Here is a 20,370-nt window from a genome sequence, read left to right on the forward strand (position 1 = left end):
CGGATAAAGCGGATGAAGATGGATGGATGAATTTAGAATTTGTTTGTTTTATTTTATTGTGAAAGAACTATAGAGGAAGCGACCACCTTTTCGCACATGCGTAGAAAAACATCCTAATTTCCTGAACCGATCAGGCAGCCAAAGGCAACAACATGGCTGCTGATAGCGATGTGAGTTTGTTTTGTAACATGTCAGTGGTCGTGTCCAAATTCATGGGCTGCATCCTCCTGAGGACCCGGCCTTCGCGGTCTATGTGGGCCGGGTCCTGAGAAGGTCGGGTAGGCCGGAAGTAAACGGCTGTTAAATTGGACGGTCTCGCCTTCGGATTAGCGTCACTGCTGTCTCGGTGGAGTTTAATAAACTCGGCCGTCTGCTCCTTGCTGTCTAAAATATAACAGGACACTGGAGTAAACTCTCGACCATCTCACACTTCTGTTTAATCAGTTTTCTGTTTGACGTTTATTCAGCTGTGTGAAAACCAAGGAGGAACCCACCTGGGGGATTAATAAAGTTTTATTTTATCTAATCTAATAACTTTAATCTCAGCCAAACCGATTTACTCACGAACAAATAAAACACTGAAAAAAGTCCAACAATAACATTTTTAGGTTGTCTAAGTGACTTATATATCACGTTTAACCTGAGTAGCGAAAGTCTGCGGTGATCTGAATATGATGTGCCGGGAGTTGTGCCGTTCTCTGCGGCTTCAGTGACCCTCGAGCTCCCGGCTAGCTATCGAGCTGGTGGGTAGCAGACGTGTAGGGACCTTGCTCAGGGGTACCTCAGCTTAGCTTTTCACTTGATTCAAACCCCCAACCTTCTGATCCCGGGGCAGCCACTCTACCTACTGACCTATCCCTCACACACGTTTACATCGTTGAACAAGTCTGTGCCACAGAGCACGCTGCATCGCTGCATCGCTGCATCGCAGCAAAGAATGGGTTTGGAGGATTTTTTTAGAAGTGATGAATTGCTGCAGCCCCAGATTACGCCAATGAACACAACATATTAAAACCAGTCTGTGTAGCACTCAGTGGTCCGTGCAGTGACAGTGCTGACATACATGCCAGTACAATGCAGTTCTGCAGCTTGTTGCTCTGTGTTTCAGTCGGACTGTTTAGTTTAGCTGGATTGTTGCTGGTTGAGAGAAACTGAAGCTGGATGTCGGGCGTGTACCAGAGATCCTGCTAGTAATGCCTTCTGCTGTTTATCTTGTGTTCAGTCAGGTACCGATGTTTGTGCAGATCCAGCAGAAGTGGAGGCGGATGTATGCCGGAGAGTGCAAAGGACCAGGCGTGCGCACCGACTTTGAGATCGTTCACCTGCGTCGAGCGCCCGTGCAGTACAACCACCTGTCCGGCCTGCTCGACATCTTCAAATCTAAGATAGTAAGTGCTCTGGAACAAACATCTTTATATGGATCATATTTCAAGGTTGTTTGTTTGTTTTTAATAAAGAAAAATTAAAATTGTGCAGCCACAGAGCGTCATGTACCCATGTTCTACAAGTATCACCTCAGCATCCTGTTCCAGACGATTTTAGGACGATGTGAATCCTGTTAAATGCAACTAATAATCATAAAAGCATCCACGAAGTGCATGTAAATGTATTTTCTAAAACATTTATTCATCTGGTTTTTCCTGCTCATGTACAGTCTCTCCTCCTCCTCCTCCTCCTGCTGTGCTCTGACAGTCACACAAAAACTGTATTCAACTTGAAAATAACACAAACATCTTATCTTATAATAAGAATATATTCTTGTAATAGTTCGTCAAAGAGCAGGTTGATAACAGTACAGCACACTGCTTAGTTATGTGAACATTGGGAAAACAGAAGAGGAAGAAGAAGACGTCTAATTCTGTGTAAATTCGGTTTCTGGATTTTTGTGGAGTTAATTTGTGAATAAAATAAAGACTGTTAGGAAGTGGATGTCGGTTTAATGATCAGTTTGTTTGAACTTTGTTTATTCCTATTCCTGGAAACACAATGGATTCCCAGACATCACGTTGTTTAACCCTTTCATGCACAGTGGTCTGCAGCTATTCAAAGGCTGTTTTCTTGTATTTGTGTTGGTGTTGATGGTAAACTTGCACAGAAACACTACACACTGATGTCTCCATACCCTTCATAAGTCAAAACCGATGTTGTCCACCTAAGTGGACATTTAAAAAATGAAGTTCAAAAATCTTATATTCATTCCTAAAGAAGAATAAAAATCCTGATTGATGTTGTCATCATCCACACATGAGGGTTAAATGTGTTCAGTATGTTCCCAGAAACAGCCGACAATGACGAGGTGTAATCCACGCCTGTACAGAGAGATTAATGCTGCAGCTTGTTACCATAAACATGAGCTGATGTCTTCCTGTTGTCATCAGGGTTGTTCCCTGTTCCCTCTGCCTCCAGTCAACATCGCCATTCGCTTCACCTACGTGCTCCAAGACTGGCAGCAGTATTCATGGCCACAGCAGCCTCCAGGTAGGCAGTACATGTCATGTCATTAATACACAAATAGAAAAATGTAATATTATTATTAAGAAATTATTAAATTTTTTTTAAATACATGTCAGCAAGTGGCTGACATCCAGAAACCCTGCCAGTGGCTTTTAGGAGTCGTGTGTGTGATGCAGGTCATGTTGTTGTTTCCTGTGGAACGATTGTACCTGCTGGTTCCAGGTCGTTCTTCTGATAAGTCTTTTCACTCGTCTGTCTGAAATCGTGTGGGGAGCGCTTGGTCGTGGCTGGTTTATCGTAAATAAATAAAAACCCTGCAGGGGCAACGCCAGGTTTATGGCCCCAACAGTGCTCACTGGAACCTTCAGTAACTTAGAAGTTCTTCTGTAGCCGATGCCATCAGTCTTAAGTGTGCAAAGGTCTTGAGAGAGCTTGTTGGTTTTACCCATCATGAGACGCTTCTTGTGTGAAACCTGGCTAATGAGGCCATAGTTGGGACTGAACCGGCTGATATTAATTTGCACTAAGTGGCAGGATTGCTCTGTAATTACTCATAAATGTGTCTTTTTGCACCTTTCTTTCTGTCCAATACATTTCCCCCGTGTCATTCTTCATTGTTAGACGTCATGTATGGACATCTATGGTGGCGCTGGGTGATATGAGGAAAATGTAATATCACAATATTTTTTTGCTATATCACAAAACACGAAATAAATCACGATATGTTTAAGTTATTTTCAACCATATAGGATCTAAATTTGCACTTATTCAAACCGACCATTCAGGATGGTTTTCTATTGTCAACATAAAAATGATCTGAATGAACTGAAATGTTTTCTTTTAACCATCAGCTGCACACAGAGGATTTTCACAGATTACAGTATAATCACAGTAAGTCTCTTTCTGTGGTCAACACTAGACTTTAACATCAAAAGATCACAGCAACAAAAAACGACGTCAAGAAAAAAATCATGAGTCAAAATAAAACGACTGAAATGAAAAAGCTGCTCTGTTGTTCTTATAAAAATGGCAAAATAAAAAAAATGGATGACATCAAATTACAGAAACAAGTCGAGACAGTGACTATAAAACAGTTTATTTAATGTTTGCTTGGTGTGCAGGGAGACGTTGACATGCAGGGTTTAAAACATCATTTCTTTTGCAGCGAGATTCATTCTCTCACCGTCTGAAACTCCTGATGTCGCCATATTTTTACCTGTTCAGTTCAGTTCAGTTTTATTTATACAGCACCAAATCACAACAACAGTCGCCTCAAGGTGCTTTATATTGCACAGTAGATCGTACAATAATAGATACAGAGAAAAACCCAACAATCATATGACCCCCTATGAGCAAGCACTTTGGGGACAGTGGGAAGGAAAAACTCCCTTTAAACAGGAAGAAACCTCCAGCAGAACCAGGCTCAGGGAGGGGCGGAGCCATCTGCTGTGATTGGTTGGGGTGAGAGAAGGAAGACAGGATAAAGACATGCTGTGGAAGAGAGACAGAGATTAATAACAGATGTGATTCAATGCAGAGAGGTCTGTTAACACATAGTGAGTGAAGAAGAAACACTCAATGCATCATGGGAATCCCCCGGCAGCCTGCGTCTATTGCAGCATAACTAAGGGAGGATTCAGGGTCACCTGGTCCAGCCCTAACTATATGCTTTAGCAAAAAGGAAAGTTTGAAGCCTAATCTTGAAAGTAGAGATAGTGTCTGTCTCCTGAATCCAAACTGGAAGCTGGTTCCACAGAAGAGGGGCCTGAAAACTGAAGGCTCTGCCTCCCATTCTACTTTTAAATACTCTAGGAACAACAAGTAGGCCTGCAGAGCGAGAGCGAAGTGCTCTAATAGGGTGATATGGTACTACAAGGTCATTAAGATAAGCACAGAGGAAACTATTTCTAAGCTAAAATTCATGCATCAAATGATACGCAGCAGATAAGACGGATGTAATCAAGCTACCGATAGAAAGAACATAGTAAAGGACAAATAAAGTGTCTTTTTTTCCTCATTGTTCTATGTGTGGGCCTCCTACTTCCTCCCACAGTCCAAAGACATGCAGTTAGTGGGGACAGGTTCATTGGGGCCCTAAATTTCCCACGGTGTGAATGTCTGTCTCTGTGTTTGCCCTGCGGCAGACTGGCGACCTGTCCAGGGTGTGCCCCGCCTCTCATGACAGCCCCAAGCACTTTACATGTGATGTAAAGTGGACTTTTCTTTTGTTGCCACGTCCATGATTTAGAAAATGTTACACAGATGTTGTCCTGCTTCGCTGTGCTGAAGCGTGTGCTTCATGAAAAGTTTGAATAAGAAAATATCAGGTCAGTAACTGTTTGTGTTCCCTGTAGGTGAGGCTGTGACAGAGCTCTTTAAACTCTGCTGTAGGACTGAGTGTACAGAGGAGATTCCTGGAAGAGGATACGCTGAAGATGAGGGCAAAGGTCAGGTTCCTGGCTTTACTTGTTGAGTGACCATACTGCATTCTGGAAACGTGCGTAGCTTACTGGGAGATCTGGGCATCTGTGCTGACCCGGGCCTCAGCAATTGAACAGAAACTCTTGGATGTGTTTGTCGTCTGTAGAAAACAGTGATATCAGCTCTGCTTTGTCCAAGCTGACCGAGCCAGCAGCAACTGTGCCCATTTCCAAACTGTCTGTCTCCAACATGGTGCACAGTGCCCGGAAGCACATTCGCCGCCATCGACGCATCGATGAGTCGCCCCTTAACACCGAGATACTCAATTCTGTCCTTCTGGTAAGAGTTAATCATGTAACCTGTTTAAAAGGCATTAACTAGTCGGAGTTGACTAATACTTGACTGAGTTTTAATGGTTTCAGCTCATTTTATGAGGAAACTGATTCTGACAGAAGAGGTGTGGATCCCGTGTTAGGAGACGGTGAGCGTGATATTCAGAGCAGCAGAGACCTCGGAGCGTGTGGTAGTTTGACTCGTACTGATGTGGCTCCTCTGCTTCTTTTCACAAACAGTTTTTCCTTCCTGGTTACTGTTGAGCCCGTCACACTCAGCAGCTCGAGCTCGAGCTAAGACAGCCTTGAATCTTAAAACTACAGCCGTAATTGCATTTATGTCTTAGAGTGCTGGCCACAGATATTGATCCCATCTGACAGCAGCTCAGTAAAGCACAAGAGCGTCATCTTAAACAGGATATCAGGCAGCGTTCTTATTTTTATTGTCTACTTCTGGTCACATCCTGCTTTTGCCACTGAGCGATCAGCATCCTGTGTTTTATCATGAAGTGATGACTACGTGAGCTGCACTTGTTTAATTCTTCTAACATCTAGAAAACAACAGAGTTTCTAAATGACAGACTTATTTATTTGTGTTTGTGTCTCTGTTTCCAGATGCTGCTGTGGAGAAGTCTGACTGTAAGAATAACACTCAGCTGTCCAACTCCAGTGGGACATCGGAGCAAGAGAAAACCTCTGATTATGTATGTTTGCCTCTTCACCACTCGCACACTCAAGGTTACACTCAGGTCAGGTCCAATATAAGTTTCAGAGTGAAGACAGGCTCAGTGCTGTCAGTACTTTGTCAGGATTTTTATTGATTTCATGGTCTTTTCCCTCGTTGTAGAACCTTTTCCACCAGCTGAAGTCGGCCCCCAGTGACAGTCTGACCTACCGTCTGGCTCTGTGTGTGTGTCTGTTCAACTATTACTACGGTGGGCTGCGGGCTGTTCTCTAAGTAAATATATTTCTAAAGGTGCTTTGATGTGAAATTATCACCAGATGTCGGTAACAACACTTCCAATCCAGACGTGCAAAGGAATCAAACCACAGATGAAGTTGTGTAATAATACAAAGTGACACAGGGACATTTATTTATTACTTTATACAAATGTTGGTGATGACAGTTCATGGCAGCGTCTGTATGGAGAAACCAGTCCCATCATTGCTCATGACTTTGACCCACTCACCACACAAACAGTCTATAAATCCCGAATGCTCCGTGGATCCTTCCCACAGATTCAGCTCAGGTGATTGGCTGGGCCGTTCCAGCAGCTTTACTTGATTTCTCTGAAACCAACCGTTTCCATTGGCTGTGTTTGTGATCATGGTCTTGCTGAAACATCCATCCTTGTTTCATCTTCATCATCCTGGTAGATGGCAGCAGATTCTAATCAACAATGTCTCCATTCATCCTTCCTGGAGTTATGTTTAATGTCTCAGTGCTGTACGCTGAATAAACAGCCCCCCCCCCATGATGCTCCCGCCTCCAGACTTCAGTGTTGCTGTGGTGTTTTTGGGGTGAAGCCACCCAAACATGGTGTGTTTACAGCCTTCAAAGAGTTCAGTTTTGGTCTTTTGTGACCAAACTATATTAAAGATAAAGCATATTGTTGTACCTATGCATTACACTGGAGCAGAGCTTACATACACTCAACAAAAATATAAACGCAACACCTTTGTTACTGCTCCCATTCCCCATGGGATGGACGTAGAGACCTAAAATTCATTCCAGATACACAATATAACCATCCCTCCCAAACAGTGGTCACAAATCAGTCCAAATGTGTGGTAGTGGGCACATCTGCTATATTGAGATAATCCATCCCACCTCACAGGTGTGCCACATCAGGATGCTGATCTGACATCATGAGTAGTGCACAGGTGTACCTCAGACTGCCCACAACAAAAGGCCACCCTGGAATGTGCAGTTTTGTCTCACAGCAAAATGCCACAGATGCCACAAGCAATGAGGGAGCGTGCAATTGGCATGCTGACAGCAGGAATGTCAACCAGATCTGTCGCCCGTGCATTGAATGTTCATTTCTCAACCATAAGCCGTCTCCACAGGCGTTTCAGAGAATATGGCAGCACATCCAACCGGCCTCACAACCGCAGACCTCGTGTAACCACACCAGCCCAGGACCTCCACATCCAGCAGGTTCACCTCCAAGATCGTCTGAGACCAGCCACCCAGACAGCTGCTGGAACAATTGGTTTGCACAACCAAACAATTTCTGCACAAACTGTCAGAAACCGTCTCAGGGACGCTCAACTGCATGCCCGTCGTCCTCATCGGGGTCTTGACCTGACTCCAGCTCGTCGCCGTAACAGACTTGTGTGGGCAAATGCTCACATTCGATGGCGTCTGGCACGTTGGAGAGGTGTGCGCTTCACGGATGAATCACAGCGCTTTGTGTTCTGCGTCCTGATTGGCTGCAGACTATTGTTGATCTCCTCCGTGCCGTCTCTCCTGTACAGTACAGAATCGCTTATTCATTGGTTCATTAATGATTCATTGATGTTGAATTATCTCTCAGCTGCTCTGTTCTCATGTGCTGGACCTGAAAACACGGTTTGATCTTTGGTTTCTGTAATACTGGACTTATTTGTCTACGAAGGTTTGAACTTTGAGAGCTTAAACAGGAGAGAAACGTGTGAAAATGTTCATGTCGGTCTGAGTGTATAAAGTGTGTAGTGACGGGTTTTACCTTAACACATCTATAATAATTGTAAAAAATAAAGTTGGCTACTTCAGATTTCACCAATCGCAGGTTATTTTTAGAACGTAACTCCCGCGATAAACGAGGGAGCGCTGTATACAAATACTGAGAAGTATAAAATTTGAATCCTGTCTCTCTCTGAGGTGCGGGGGGAAAAAATATCGACAAGTCGATCAACATCATCTACAGATACATTCGACATCTCGAGAAATGTAAATCGCCACTTGATTCGTCCATTTGGTTGAAAAACCCGACCTTGAACAAGGAGCGAATATCACACCGGAAACTAAGCGCTATGCGCCGGAAGTAGCATATGCTAAGGCGCACAGGTCTAAGTTATAGGTCTAAGTTCCCCATAATGCACTGGGTGTTTCTTCTTCACTCAACATGTGTTAGTACACCTCTCTGCATTCAGTCCGTCTGCCCCTCATCTATCGATGGATGTTAGAGGCTTTGGTTCCCACTGTCGCTCACAGATGGTCACCTAATGTTTCCTGTGTAACTGCAGGGTCTTTGCCTTATAACATAGAAGCAGCTTGAGGTAACTGTTGTTGTGATGCTGTGTGTGTGTAATAAAGCTCCCTTACTGACAGTGGGTCACCACAGCTTGTAGCTCCATGTATTTGATGCGGCACGTTTGCCCTCGCTGACACAACCCTAAAGGGATTTGTGTGTATGAATAAAGTTTATTGTTCATACAGTTCATTGCTGTATGTCTGTGAAAGGCTGAATGAGGGTTGTAGCTCCCTCAGCAGCTGTGGAGCGATGGAGATGTGGTTGGTTAGACACGCTGCTTTAGTTTACACTACAAACCACACTCACCTGTTTACACTCCTTTTGTGTTACAACCACCTTGTTACACTCAAACACCAGATGATGCATCTGAGCCAACTAAGGATTCACTGAGACTGAAGAAGCTCGAGATCATAATGTGACCAAGTGGTCGGCGGGGTTATGCACAAAATAAATAAACTTGACAACGCCACCTAGGGGAATTACACCCCCAGGAAATATATTTAAGAAAAATAAATAAAAGGAATAAAAGAAGACCGCACAGATTCAAGGATGCACACTGAGGCAGGTTGGCTTCCAATATTAAAACAGTTTTATTTATAGAAATAAATAAAATATTATAAATAATATTTTATAAATAAAATATTAAAAGTCAAGATGTAGCGTCATTATTGACAGTGTCCTACAGTAAAAATAAACAATCGTGGAACTTGGACTTACCAGCAGCCGTGGAACCAAAAGAAAATCACACCAAAAGAATCACTGCAGACCACCCAGTGCTGTACAAAAGAAAGTGTGAAAACGACCCACCACCTGAGGTCCCAGGGCCACTGGCTCGTCCTCCTTCACTGAAATAAAACACAGAAAAGTATGTTAAAAGAATAAAAGGACACTGAGCGTCAGGCTCGCTACAAATCATAAAAAGACTAAAACACACTTTAATAACTTTAATAAAAGAAATCACACACACACACGGGAAAGGCTTATTCCCCACGGGTCAAACTACCACTCGTGCTGGTAATAATTATTCTCAGGCGTAGGCCGGTCTGGCTCCCCACCGGCTGAGACCGGCCACCCAGGCGATTTAGAGTCCCAGCACGACACTCGGGCAGAGAATCACTTCAGCCCGATCACAGAAGTGTGGGTACGAGCAACAGTCCAGGGTAAAATAGAACACCAGGCGAACCCAAAAAAAGGTAAGCCTACTTAATAAAAACAAGATAAGACAAAACAAGACAAGACAGCAGACTCCACCAAGGAGGAGTTCACAACAGCAACTGAGAAGGCAGTCCACTCTTCCAATTTAGGTTGGACAATTTACCATGGAGAGGTGAGTACAGCAGTGAACCCTGAAACAGATAAGTGTAACCTTAAACTCTTATAGCTATGAATGCTAATAAAAGTAGTTCTAACAGCTTACCCCAGGACCGGAGGCACTATACTCTCATTGGTGGAGATACCACGAACACCTCTCTCCGCAATGGCAGAATTAAACAGACTGCTGCGCTACAACAGGCCGGAAAAGGATATTAACACCAATTCCAGTATTCGGAGGGAATCCAAGGTTAAGCGAGAGCATACCTGTAGCTGTCGTATAATCGGCTCTTGCTGATCAGTCCGTCGCAGTACGCCAGCATTTACTGCTGTATCGTACCAGAAGCTCGGGAGGAATTAATCCAACAAGACATCGGCTTAGCTTTATACAGGCTAGCGCCACCCTGCAATCAATGTGCAGGTGGGTTCCCAATTAACCCGATCACCTGATACAAGGAGCGAGTGCAGTGGAAAGAGAGCGAGGGTGGTAGAGCGAGCGAGAGAGAGAGAGAATGAGAGAAGAAAAACAACGGAAGGCGAGTAGCCCATCTGGCTACATCTCGAGACACCCTCACAGGAGATTACATGGCCCAAGTAGTTAACCTTCTGCTGGAAAAAGGCACACTTTTCTAACTTAGCCTTGAGCCCCTGTTGCTGCAGCCTTGCCATCACCATCTCTAGCCGTTGCAGGTGCTGAGAGACAGACGAGGAGAACACAATGATGTCGTCTAGGTACAGCAGTAATGACTGGCACTGCTGATCCCCGAACATCCTCTGCATTAGGCGCTGAAAGGTACCAGGAGCATTGCACAGCCCGAATGGCATACGATTCCACTCGAACAGGCCAAACGGCGTGCAAAAAGCGGTCTTGGGCTTATCCGGCTCAGAAACTGGCACCTGGTTGTACCCGCTGGCCAGGTCGATGGTAGAAAACCAGCGTGCGCCAGCTAGGGCATCCAGACTTTCCTCGATGCGAGGTAAGGGGAAGGCGTCCTTCCTTGTTTTGCTATTCAGCAAACGATAGTCAACGCACAGCCGGAGGCTTCCATCCTTCTTGCGGACCAACACGATGGGAGAGGCATAAGGGCTGCTACTTTCCCTAATTACCTGGGCCTCCAGTAGCTGGTTGATATGAGCCCTGACAGCCTCATAATCAGAAGGAGGAATTCGCCTGTACCTCTGCCGGACAGGTGCGTCATCGAGTAGCGGTATGTCGTGCGAAATGAGGTTTGTGCAGCCCAAGTCTCCCTCATAAGTGGAGAAAACAGAGCGGTACTTCCGCAAAAGTAACCGTACCTCGTGTTGCTCTGACTCAGCGAGAGCAGACAGGTCAATCGTATCCACCATCTCTTGAGCAGGGCTGCTGGTTGTATGGGAGGAAACGGTAACGGGAAAAGAGTGTTCCTCGCTAACACCGGCAGGGAGGCTAACAACAGTAGCTTTGCTTATCACTCCCAAACGGGTCCGCGGGTGGAGAACAGCTTCCGCTGTCCCTACATTGGTGACTGGGATGTAGGCAACGCCCTTATCCACCTGAACCAAACATGGAGAGGCCAGCAACCCAACTGGCAACCCGGACTCAGAAGGTTCAAAAAGCACAGCCTGACCTGACAACTGCTGAGAACAAGTAGTGGCCACCAGCTGCATAACACCACCAGGTATCCGCACGGCCCGCGGGCCCTGTACCTTAACGGTACCGACAGGGTCCTCTGGGGCTTGGGCTGCAGACTGGTGACACTGATGTAAGGCCTCCAAAACTGGTCTCGGTGCCTGTGACACAGAAGGAGAATTAAACAAGGAGCCACCGAAAGCCCCAAACAGTTCTTGATAACAGCGGCGGATTACGTTCATTCCTAAGATGCCAGGGACAGAGGGCGTAGCCCCAGGAGGGTCCTTCACTATAAGGATTCCACAAGAGGGCATTTCCTTGCCACACAGGAGTACACTGAGCTCCAAATAGCCAATGTAAGGGATGGCAAGCCCATTGGCAGCCCGAAGCTGTAGCCAATGACATGACTGAAGGCGTTCTTGTCCCCAAGGGGCAAAATGTGCCAAAAAGAAACTTTCTGTGATGGTGGAAACCATGGACCCAGTATCCACCAAACAAGGGACAGTTACCCCACTAATAAGCACATCCATCTTTGGACACGATGAAATTAGCCTGCCAATCCTATCTTTCTGTGAGCCAGTGAACTCCCCACCTGAACTGTGACTCTGCAGCACAGATGGCGTTAGTTTTCCGACTGGGTAGCGGGAAGATGATTGCCAACTGCGGCGTAAGGAGGGCCTGAATCAGAACCTGCTCTAGGGCGGCGTGAAGCCCGCTCCCCAGTGCACTCCCTAGCAAAGTGTCCTGGCTGCTGACACCGGCGACAAATCACCGAGCCAGCCCGTGAAGGCCGAACACTTCTTCGGGGGTTCTGTAAAGAAGCCACTGTCTCAGTGAGCCGATTTAACTGCTCTTGTTGGCGCTTTAGGAGTTCCTTTAGCTCACGCCACTCGGACTCGGGTGTACCAACAGGAGCGAACCTAGGGCTAGTGTGCACTCCACACTGAAAACCATATGCCGATGGTTGAGAATAGCCACGGTCGCGAACACCGCCTGAAAACCCTTCTCTTTCCCATCTAATTGCTTCCCCGCGCACCTCTAACAAGGTGGCAGTGGGCACACGGCGAACGTATTGTTTAAGCTCTCTGCGGAGACCACTATCAACAACATGTTCTACAAATTGGTCTCGGAGCAGCACCTCTGCGTTACGCATACCATCAGGTGCACTTTGTTTTACTTGCTCCATCAGAGCCATTAGCGCTAAGGAAAACTCCTGCAAAGTCTCTTCCTCCCGTTGTCTCCTCGAAAAGAAAGCCTGCTGCAGAGTGACATAGGACTGCGCATTGCCATACAGTTCCTTTAAAATGGTCAACACCCGAGCAGGATCCCCTCGCTCTAAATTAGGGCGAAATTTGATCTCCTCCCTTGCTTCTCCCTCTAAATGGTCAAAAATAAAGAAAGCTTGATCAGCAACAGACAGGTGCCGGGCACGCATGCATGCCTGAACCTCTTCGACCCATTCAGCTATATTGATGCCTGTTCTACCATTGAACATGGGACATTTACGGTCCCTAGGCACCACCACCAGACGCTCTGTAACGGCGGCCTGGCTACCAACATTTGGTACGCAACCAGCTGGTACGAAAGAGGACGACGCGGCCCCGCCACCAGACTCGAGCACAGCGCCCCCATCCCGGCGCAATTGCTCATTATCTGCCCTTAACTGCGCTACCAAGTCTCTAAGTTGCTGCAATTCTTCCTCCATAATAAATTTTGACCCAAAAAAAAGAGAAAATTAAATCAGCAAGGTGCTAAAATCCTATTACTCTTCCTTCTACCTGGATACTGCTGTCTTGTCTATAATCACACTCTAAAACAAATAGAGCCTTCAAACAGGTGAACTAGACTCGTTGCAAAAAAATAAAACAATTTACAAAACCAAACATCTACCTCAAACGTGCACCCTGTTCGTGACGCCAAGTATGTGACCAAGTGGTCGGCGGGGTTATGCACAAAATAAATAAACTTGACAACGCCACCTAGGGGAATTACACCCCCAGGAAATATATTTAAGAAAAATAAATAAAAGGAATAAAAGAAGACCGCACAGATTCAAGGATGCACACTGAGGCAGGTTGGCTTCCAATATTAAAACAGTTTTATTTATAGAAATAAATAAAATATTATAAATAATATTTTATAAATAAAATATTAAAAGTCAAGATGTAGCGTCATTATTGACAGTGTCCTACAGTAAAAATAAACAATCGTGGAACTTGGACTTACCAGCAGCCGTGGAACCAAAAGAAAATCACACCAAAAGAATCACTGCAGACCACCCAGTGCTGTACAAAAGAAAGTGTGAAAACGACCCACCACCTGAGGTCCCAGGGCCACTGGCTCGTCCTCCTTCACTGAAATAAAACACAGAAAAGTATGTTAAAAGAATAAAAGGACACTGAGCGTCAGGCTCGCTACAAATCATAAAAAGACTAAAACACACTTTAATAACTTTAATAAAAGAAATCACACACACACACGGGAAAGGCTTATTCCCCACGGGTCAAACTACCACTCGTGCTGGTAATAATTATTCTCAGGCGTAGGCCGGTCTGGCTCCCCACCGGCTGAGACCGGCCACCCAGGCGATTTAGAGTCCCAGCACGACACTCGGGCAGAGAATCACTTCAGCCCGATCACAGAAGTGTGGGTACGAGCAACAGTCCAGGGTAAAATAGAACACCAGGCGAACCCAAAAAAAAGGTAAGCCTACTTAATAAAAACAAGATAAGACAAAACAAGACAAGACAGCAGACTCCACCAAGGAGGAGTTCACAACAGCAACTGAGAAGGCAGTCCACTCTTCCAATTTAGGTTGGACAATTTACCATGGAGAGGTGAGTACAGCAGTGAACCCTGAAACAGATAAGTGTAACCTTAAACTCTTATAGCTATGAATGCTAATAAAAGTAGTTCTAACAGCTTACCCCAGGACCGGAGGCACTATACTCTCATTGGTGGAGATACCACGAACACCTCTCTCCGCAATGGCAGAATTAAACAGACTGCTGCGCTACAACAGGCCGGAAAAGGATATTAACACCAATTCCAGTATTCGGAGGGAATCCAAGGTTAAGCGAGAGCATACCTGTAGCTGTCGTATAATCGGCTCTTGCTGATCAGTCCGTCGCAGTACGCCAGCATTTACTGCTGTATCGTACCAGAAGCTCGGGAGGAATTAATCCAACAAGACATCGGCTTAGCTTTATACAGGCTAGCGCCACCCTGCAATCAATGTGCAGGTGGGTTCCCAATTAACCCGATCACCTGATACAAGGAGCGAGTGCAGTGGAAAGAGAGCGAGGGTGGTAGAGCGAGCGAGAGAGAGAGAGAATGAGAGAAGAAAAACAACGGAAGGCGAGTAGCCCATCTGGCTACAATAAGAATTTGAGGCTCAGCTGATACAGTATCATAGGAGAATCCAACCATTGTATGTCAAGAGACTATAGGCAGTGAAAGCTCCATCTGGAGGAGGAACGACGTGGTTCAGAGCGTTGCCTCCTGCAGCTGGTGACATGTTCAGATTTCAGCTCTGTCGGTTAGAAAGTCTGTTTTTGTTTTTCATCTGTGTGTTGCTCTTTCATCCTTTTCTTCTTCCTGTTTCTTGCATCAAGCTGGCTGACTTCACCACTGATGAGGTAACCATGAGCAGTAAGCCTCGTGTCGCTCACAGTTACATTTAACATAGTGCGATAAACACACTCAGTCATTATAAGGTACATCCTCTAAAGGTTCACATAACAGACAAACAGGATAATAAAAATAATCTGGTTCTTTGCAGCGTCCTCAGATGAACAACACACGACATTATTACACGTCTCAGTATTTGTTACACTGAACACAAATATAAACACAACACTTTTGTTTCCATGAGCTGAACCGGATCCTGACTGGTTTTGCGACATGTGTGTCATTGTGCTACACATGTACGGCATATTTCAGAGTGGCCTTTTATTGTGGGCAGTCTCAGACACACCTGTGCAATATTCATGCTGTCTAATCAGCACCTTGACATGCCACACCTGTGAGGTGGGATGGATTATCTCAGCTAACGAGAAGTTCTCACTAACACACATTTAGACAGATTTGTGAGCAGTGTTTGCGAGCAATGTTCCCTGTAATGTTTCACGTGTCTGAACACACAAACTCCCTGAGCGTCCCTTGGACCACTGTGAGCAACAGCAGACGTGTGCACTGTGGTCACACCAGCATCCAAGAATACTTTTACACAACAAGACTTCTTCAAAAAAGTAACTGAGTTTTGCAAACAGAGTTTTTTGCAGCTGTTTACCTAAAAATGCAGCCGAGGTGTTTTTTAAATAAACATTTCAAACTATTTGCAGAACAATCAGCTGTTCTGCATCAAATCTGATGCCACACAAATTATTTGTGCCGCTGCAAAAAATAATTTCTGTCCACTATGAGATGAAGGAGAACAACAGCCTGATACCTGCAGGCCTGACAGCAGCAGATGTGTCACTGCTGCAACACCTGTAAACCATTGTTCTGACACACACAACAAAACTATTGACTACACTACACACTAACTACACACTAACTACACTCTTAACTACACACTAACTACACTCTAACTACACAAGATTTGTGCTAAACTTGGCAATCGCATCTCAAACACGCCGTCACTCCTAAAACTTCCCCCTTCCTAAACAACTAAATGTCATGTTGCCATATCATTTTTTGATTGGTCGACATGGTGCATTTTTCCACCAATAGGAAAGGCTGGTGGGGGTTTGTTTTGGTGTTGTTTTTGCTCACAGGCTTTCGAGCGTTTTCCTTATAAAACGGCGTTTTTACCGTTTCTTCCTGCAGTAAATATAAACAACGACAGTATTCAGGAAGAAAACCAAACATTGCAGATATTTTATCATAACTCTGGTTTTACGTGGCCGATCAACACAATTCAAAAACTGGTATAAAGTCCACACTTTGTCCGTCAGTTGTTCCGTCTGTCCTGCTCACATCTCCAATGGTTGTACACGTTGTCATTAACGTGGCTTCACTCCACATCAGCCGCTTTGCTAAAACACCGGTGTCGCACATAAGGACGCTGTCATAGCCTGTCAGCCACGTTGATCAGCTGCGTATATACGAATGTGAATCGCGTGATTGGCTGGACTACGGGATAAGGTGGCCTCGTTCTGATCCCATACGGGAGCAGCCAGTCACTGACTAACACTGCAAAACAGAATCGTTAAAGTTTTCATTTTAATTTCAATTCAGGTGATTTTTCTTTTTTTTTTTTTTTTTGTGCGCAACGCAGATTTTCTGTGCAGAGACCGTGCCAGCAGTGCGCAATTGTGCCAGCAGTGCGCAATTGTGCACGCGCGCAGCTTAGAGGGAACATTGCTTGCGAGTGTCGGGTCTTTTGTGTTTGTAGAAAATGTTTCATATCTTTGAGTTGAGCTCATGGAAAACAGGAGCAAAAACAAAAGTGTTGCATTTATATTTTTGTTCAGTGTAAATGATAAAACATCAGGTTTGACCCAGAATACAGTTTGATCCACATGATGGCGCTGTGAAAAGTGCTGATGACAGAGGTCAGTAATTTGCACCAGAGGTACACTTCAACTGTGAGAGACAGAATGTGAAAAAGAAAATCCATGAATCCACATGGTAGGATTTGTAAAGAATTTATTGGTAAATCAGGGTGGCAAATAAGTATTTGGTCACCTCAAACAAGGAAAATCTCTGGCTATCACAGACCTGTAACGTCTTCTGTAAGACGCTTTTCTGTCCCCCACTCGTTACCTGTATGAATGGCACCTGTTTGAACTCATCATCTGTATAAAAGACACCTGTCCACAGCCTCAAACAGTCAGACTCCAAACTCCGCCATGGCCAAGACCAAAGAGCTTTCGAAGGACACCAGGAAAAGTATTGTAGACCTGCACCAGACTGGGAAGAGTGAATCTACAATAGGCAAGCAGCTTGGTGTGAAAAAATCAACTGTGGGAGCAATCATCAGAAAATGGAAGACATACAAGACCACTGATAATCTCCCTCGATCTGGGGCTCCACGCAAGATCTCATCCCGTGGGGTCAAAATGATCATGAGAACGGTGAGCAAAGATCCCAGAACCACACGGGGGGACCTGGTGAATGACCTGCAGAGAGCTGGGACCAAAGTAACAAAGGTCACCATCAGTAACACACTACAACGGCAGGGAATCAAATCCCGCAGTGCCAGACGTGTTCCGCTGCTGAAGCCAGTGCATGTCCAGGCCCGTCTGAAGTTTGCCAGAGAGCACATGGATGATACAGCAGAGGATTGGGAGAATGTCATGTGGTCAGATGAAACCAAAGTAGAACTTTTTGGTATAAACTCAACTCGTCGTGTTTGGAGGAAGAAGAATACTGAGTTGCATCCCAAGAACACCATACCTACTGTGAAGCATGGGGGTGGGAACATCATGCTATGGGGCTGTTTTTCTGCCAAGGGGACAGGACGACTGATCCGTGTTAAGGACAGAATGAATGGGGCCATGTATCGTGAGATTTTGAGCCAAAACCTCCTTCCATCAGTGAGAACTTTGAAGATGAAACGAGGCTGGGTCTTCCAACATGACAATGATCCAAAACACACCGCCCGGGCAACAAAGGAGTGGCTCCGTAAGAAGCATTTGAAAGTCCTGGAGTGGCCTAGCCAGTCTCCAGACCTCAACCCCATAGAAAATCTGTGGCGGGAGTTGAAAGTCCGTGTTGCTCGGCGACAGCCCCAAAACATCACTGCTCTCGAGAAGATCTGCATGGAGGAATGGGCCAAAATACCAGCTACTGTGTGTGCAAACCTGGTAAAGACCTATAGTAAACGTTTGACCTCTGTTATTGCCAACAAAGGTTATGTTACAAAGTATTGAGTTGTATTTTTGTTATTGACCAAATACTTATTTTCCACCCTAATTTACGAATAAATTCTTTACAAATCCTACCATGTGGATTCATGGATTTTTTTTTCATATTCTGTCTCTCACAGTTGAAGTGTACCTCTGGTGCAAATTACTGACCTCTGTCATCATTTTAGGTGGGGGAACTTGCACAATCGGTGGCTGACTAAATACTTTTTTGCCCCACTGTACATTACAGTAAAAACAGTAATTATATAAAGAACAGATGGATCAGGATCCTGTCTGTGTCTTTACTATGATCTCAGCTGATAATGAGGCTTGAAAGAGACATGTTTGAACTTTTGCATTGATCAGACAAATAAGCCTGCATGTTTGCATGAGCTTTAACTGTAAAACATGAAGCCTTTATTATTAAAAAAACAAAACCCTTTTAGTGTCATACAGGTAAGAAAGCAGCGAAGCGTTTTTCTCTCTAACAGATGTTTCATCTGTTTTCTCTGCCGTTGCTCTGATGGGACCTGCAGGGTGTTTTTGGTGACGTGGAGGTTTGCACAGTTGCTGCCTGTGGTGTGTGTAGAAATGTTCATGTTCTAGTCCCACTGTGAAGCACATAGACGTGTCCTGACTTCCTGTCTGTCCCACACTCTGTCTCTGTTTGTTGCTGCCAACAGTACAAGTCATCTTTGCAGATTTTACTGAATTAACAAAAACATATTTACTGAAAGACTTATTCAGTAAACATGTTTGTTACACTGAGACTGAAACAGAGATCCCTGTTTACGCTCATAGAAAACGAGCCTCTGTTTTACTTTATTGAAATCATTTCTAATCACAGACAGGATCAGCAGCGTGCAGCTGCAGTGAGGTGTTAGTAGAGGAGCTGTGTTTGTGAGCTGTAGTCTGGATCAGGTCTCTGTGGGAGACTCGGTTACAGTACTTCTGAATATCCACGTGTCCACCTCACACAGCACATTTCTTCAGAATCGGTTGCTGTTTGCTAACATTTGACCTTTGCCCTTTTAGGCTGCCCTTCTGGCGCCCGTCGATGAGGACTTGGGATCTGACAAGAAGCAAACTGGGGGAAGTAGCAGAGTACCAGACTTCCCTCCTCCAGCAGGCCGGGAGATCTTGTTGCGCACCTGTGTGCCGCGACCAGCAGCGTACTCCAAGGCGCTGCCTCAGCGGCTCTTCTGTGTCCTGATGAGGGAGGAGTTTAGGTTGACCGGAGGCTTTTCCACAGACACGTCCTCCTTTTAAGTCCCGTGAACAATTCACACCTGGGATGAAGATAAGTGAAGGACACAGGATGGAGACTTTCACATGTATGAATGTGGCCATGGAGTAAGATCATAGAAATACATTTCTTCATTTGTTTGCTTTATTTGTAAGAACGGTGCAATATTTCAGCATCTACGGCTCGCCCAAGCTTAAAAGCAGGAAGCAGTATATTACTGGCATTGATTAAGAAGCATTTATGGCTTTGTCTGGAAATATGTGAAACTAAATCCTTCTGTGTATTCATAAATCTGCAGCTTCCTGCAGCTGTGATAAAACAGTTTCACACTAAAACCTTCATTTTACCTTCAAAGCTTCTCTTGATGCCTTTTTAAGGAAATGAAATTTGTCGTTAGGATGGAGTTCCCCATCCTGCACTCACCACACGCTAACACAACCTTCTCAACTCTGATATTTAGTAGATTATATTTCAGTTGCAGGGATTGGTCCTGATGGTAAACATGAGAGTCGGTGAGGACTTCATGGGTCGTTTCAGCTGAGCTCCATCCTCCAGCATGTCCTGCTGCTGGATTAACACACAGCTGTTTGTTTGCATCCAACCAGAACCAGACCGTGCAGTTCTTATTCCTGTTCATAAGCTGATTGTTCAAACATGAAGCTCTTTGACGTTGTATAAAAACTGAAACGACACTTTACAGCTGACTGTGATGTTTTAAATGGAGCTGGTTCCTCGAGGCGCGTCCGACAGCATGAGGGGAAACTTGGTTTTGTCATATTTTCTTTGTTTTGTTAAGGGTGTATCCATCCCATGATACAGACACATACAGTTTAAACGATGTTTAATGTTAATCAAAACTTCTAAGATCCAGGTTGAATAAAACAGCATTAGGTGTGTGATTTCA

The 20,370-nt window shown here is 44.9% G+C and overlaps 2 protein-coding genes and 1 long non-coding RNA gene across 4 annotated transcripts in view; 1 reads left to right on the forward strand and 2 right to left on the reverse strand.

The window, feature by feature from the left end:
* Positions 1-232: 232 nt before the first annotated feature.
* LOC146683850 (rab3 GTPase-activating protein catalytic subunit-like) lies at positions 233-19,812 on the forward strand. Of its 2 annotated transcripts, XR_014917608.1 has the most exons (7): positions 233-1,388; positions 2,379-2,478; positions 4,809-4,901; positions 5,042-5,214; positions 5,823-5,911; positions 6,055-6,165; positions 19,256-19,812. XR_014917608.1 is itself a non-coding variant. In XM_085446476.1 (6 exons), the coding sequence occupies exons 1-6, from the start codon at positions 1,194-1,196 to the stop codon at positions 6,071-6,073; spliced, it is 669 nt and encodes a 222-aa protein (XP_085302602.1). In that variant the 5' UTR covers positions 233-1,193; the 3' UTR covers positions 6,074-7,046. The 2 variants fall into 2 exon arrangements, 1 of the variants encoding a protein (XP_085302602.1); XM_085446476.1 differs by lacking the exon at positions 19,256-19,812 and having other exon boundaries at positions 6,055-7,046.
* Positions 13,311-14,735, reverse strand: LOC146683851 (uncharacterized). The gene is made up of 3 exons (XR_014917609.1): positions 14,455-14,735; positions 13,879-14,379; positions 13,311-13,720 (listed from the first exon to the last, which is right to left on the reverse strand). It is a non-coding gene; the product is annotated as an uncharacterized LOC146683851 (long non-coding RNA).
* Positions 18,615-20,370, reverse strand: part of LOC146683852 (rab3 GTPase-activating protein catalytic subunit-like) — a 30,800-nt gene continuing 29,044 nt past the window's right edge. Inside the window, exon 9 of the mRNA XM_085446478.1 lies at positions 18,615-19,509. The gene's annotated coding sequence lies outside the window, so the exon portion shown is untranslated. The remainder of the gene's footprint in view (positions 19,510-20,370) is intronic.

Source organism: Copadichromis virginalis, linkage group LG22, assembly GCF_057382275.1.
Source record: "Copadichromis virginalis isolate Kocher_CV1m ecotype Utaka linkage group LG22, C_Virginalis_male_GT1.1, whole genome shotgun sequence".
Lineage (NCBI taxonomy): Eukaryota > Metazoa > Chordata > Actinopteri > Cichliformes > Cichlidae > Copadichromis > Copadichromis virginalis.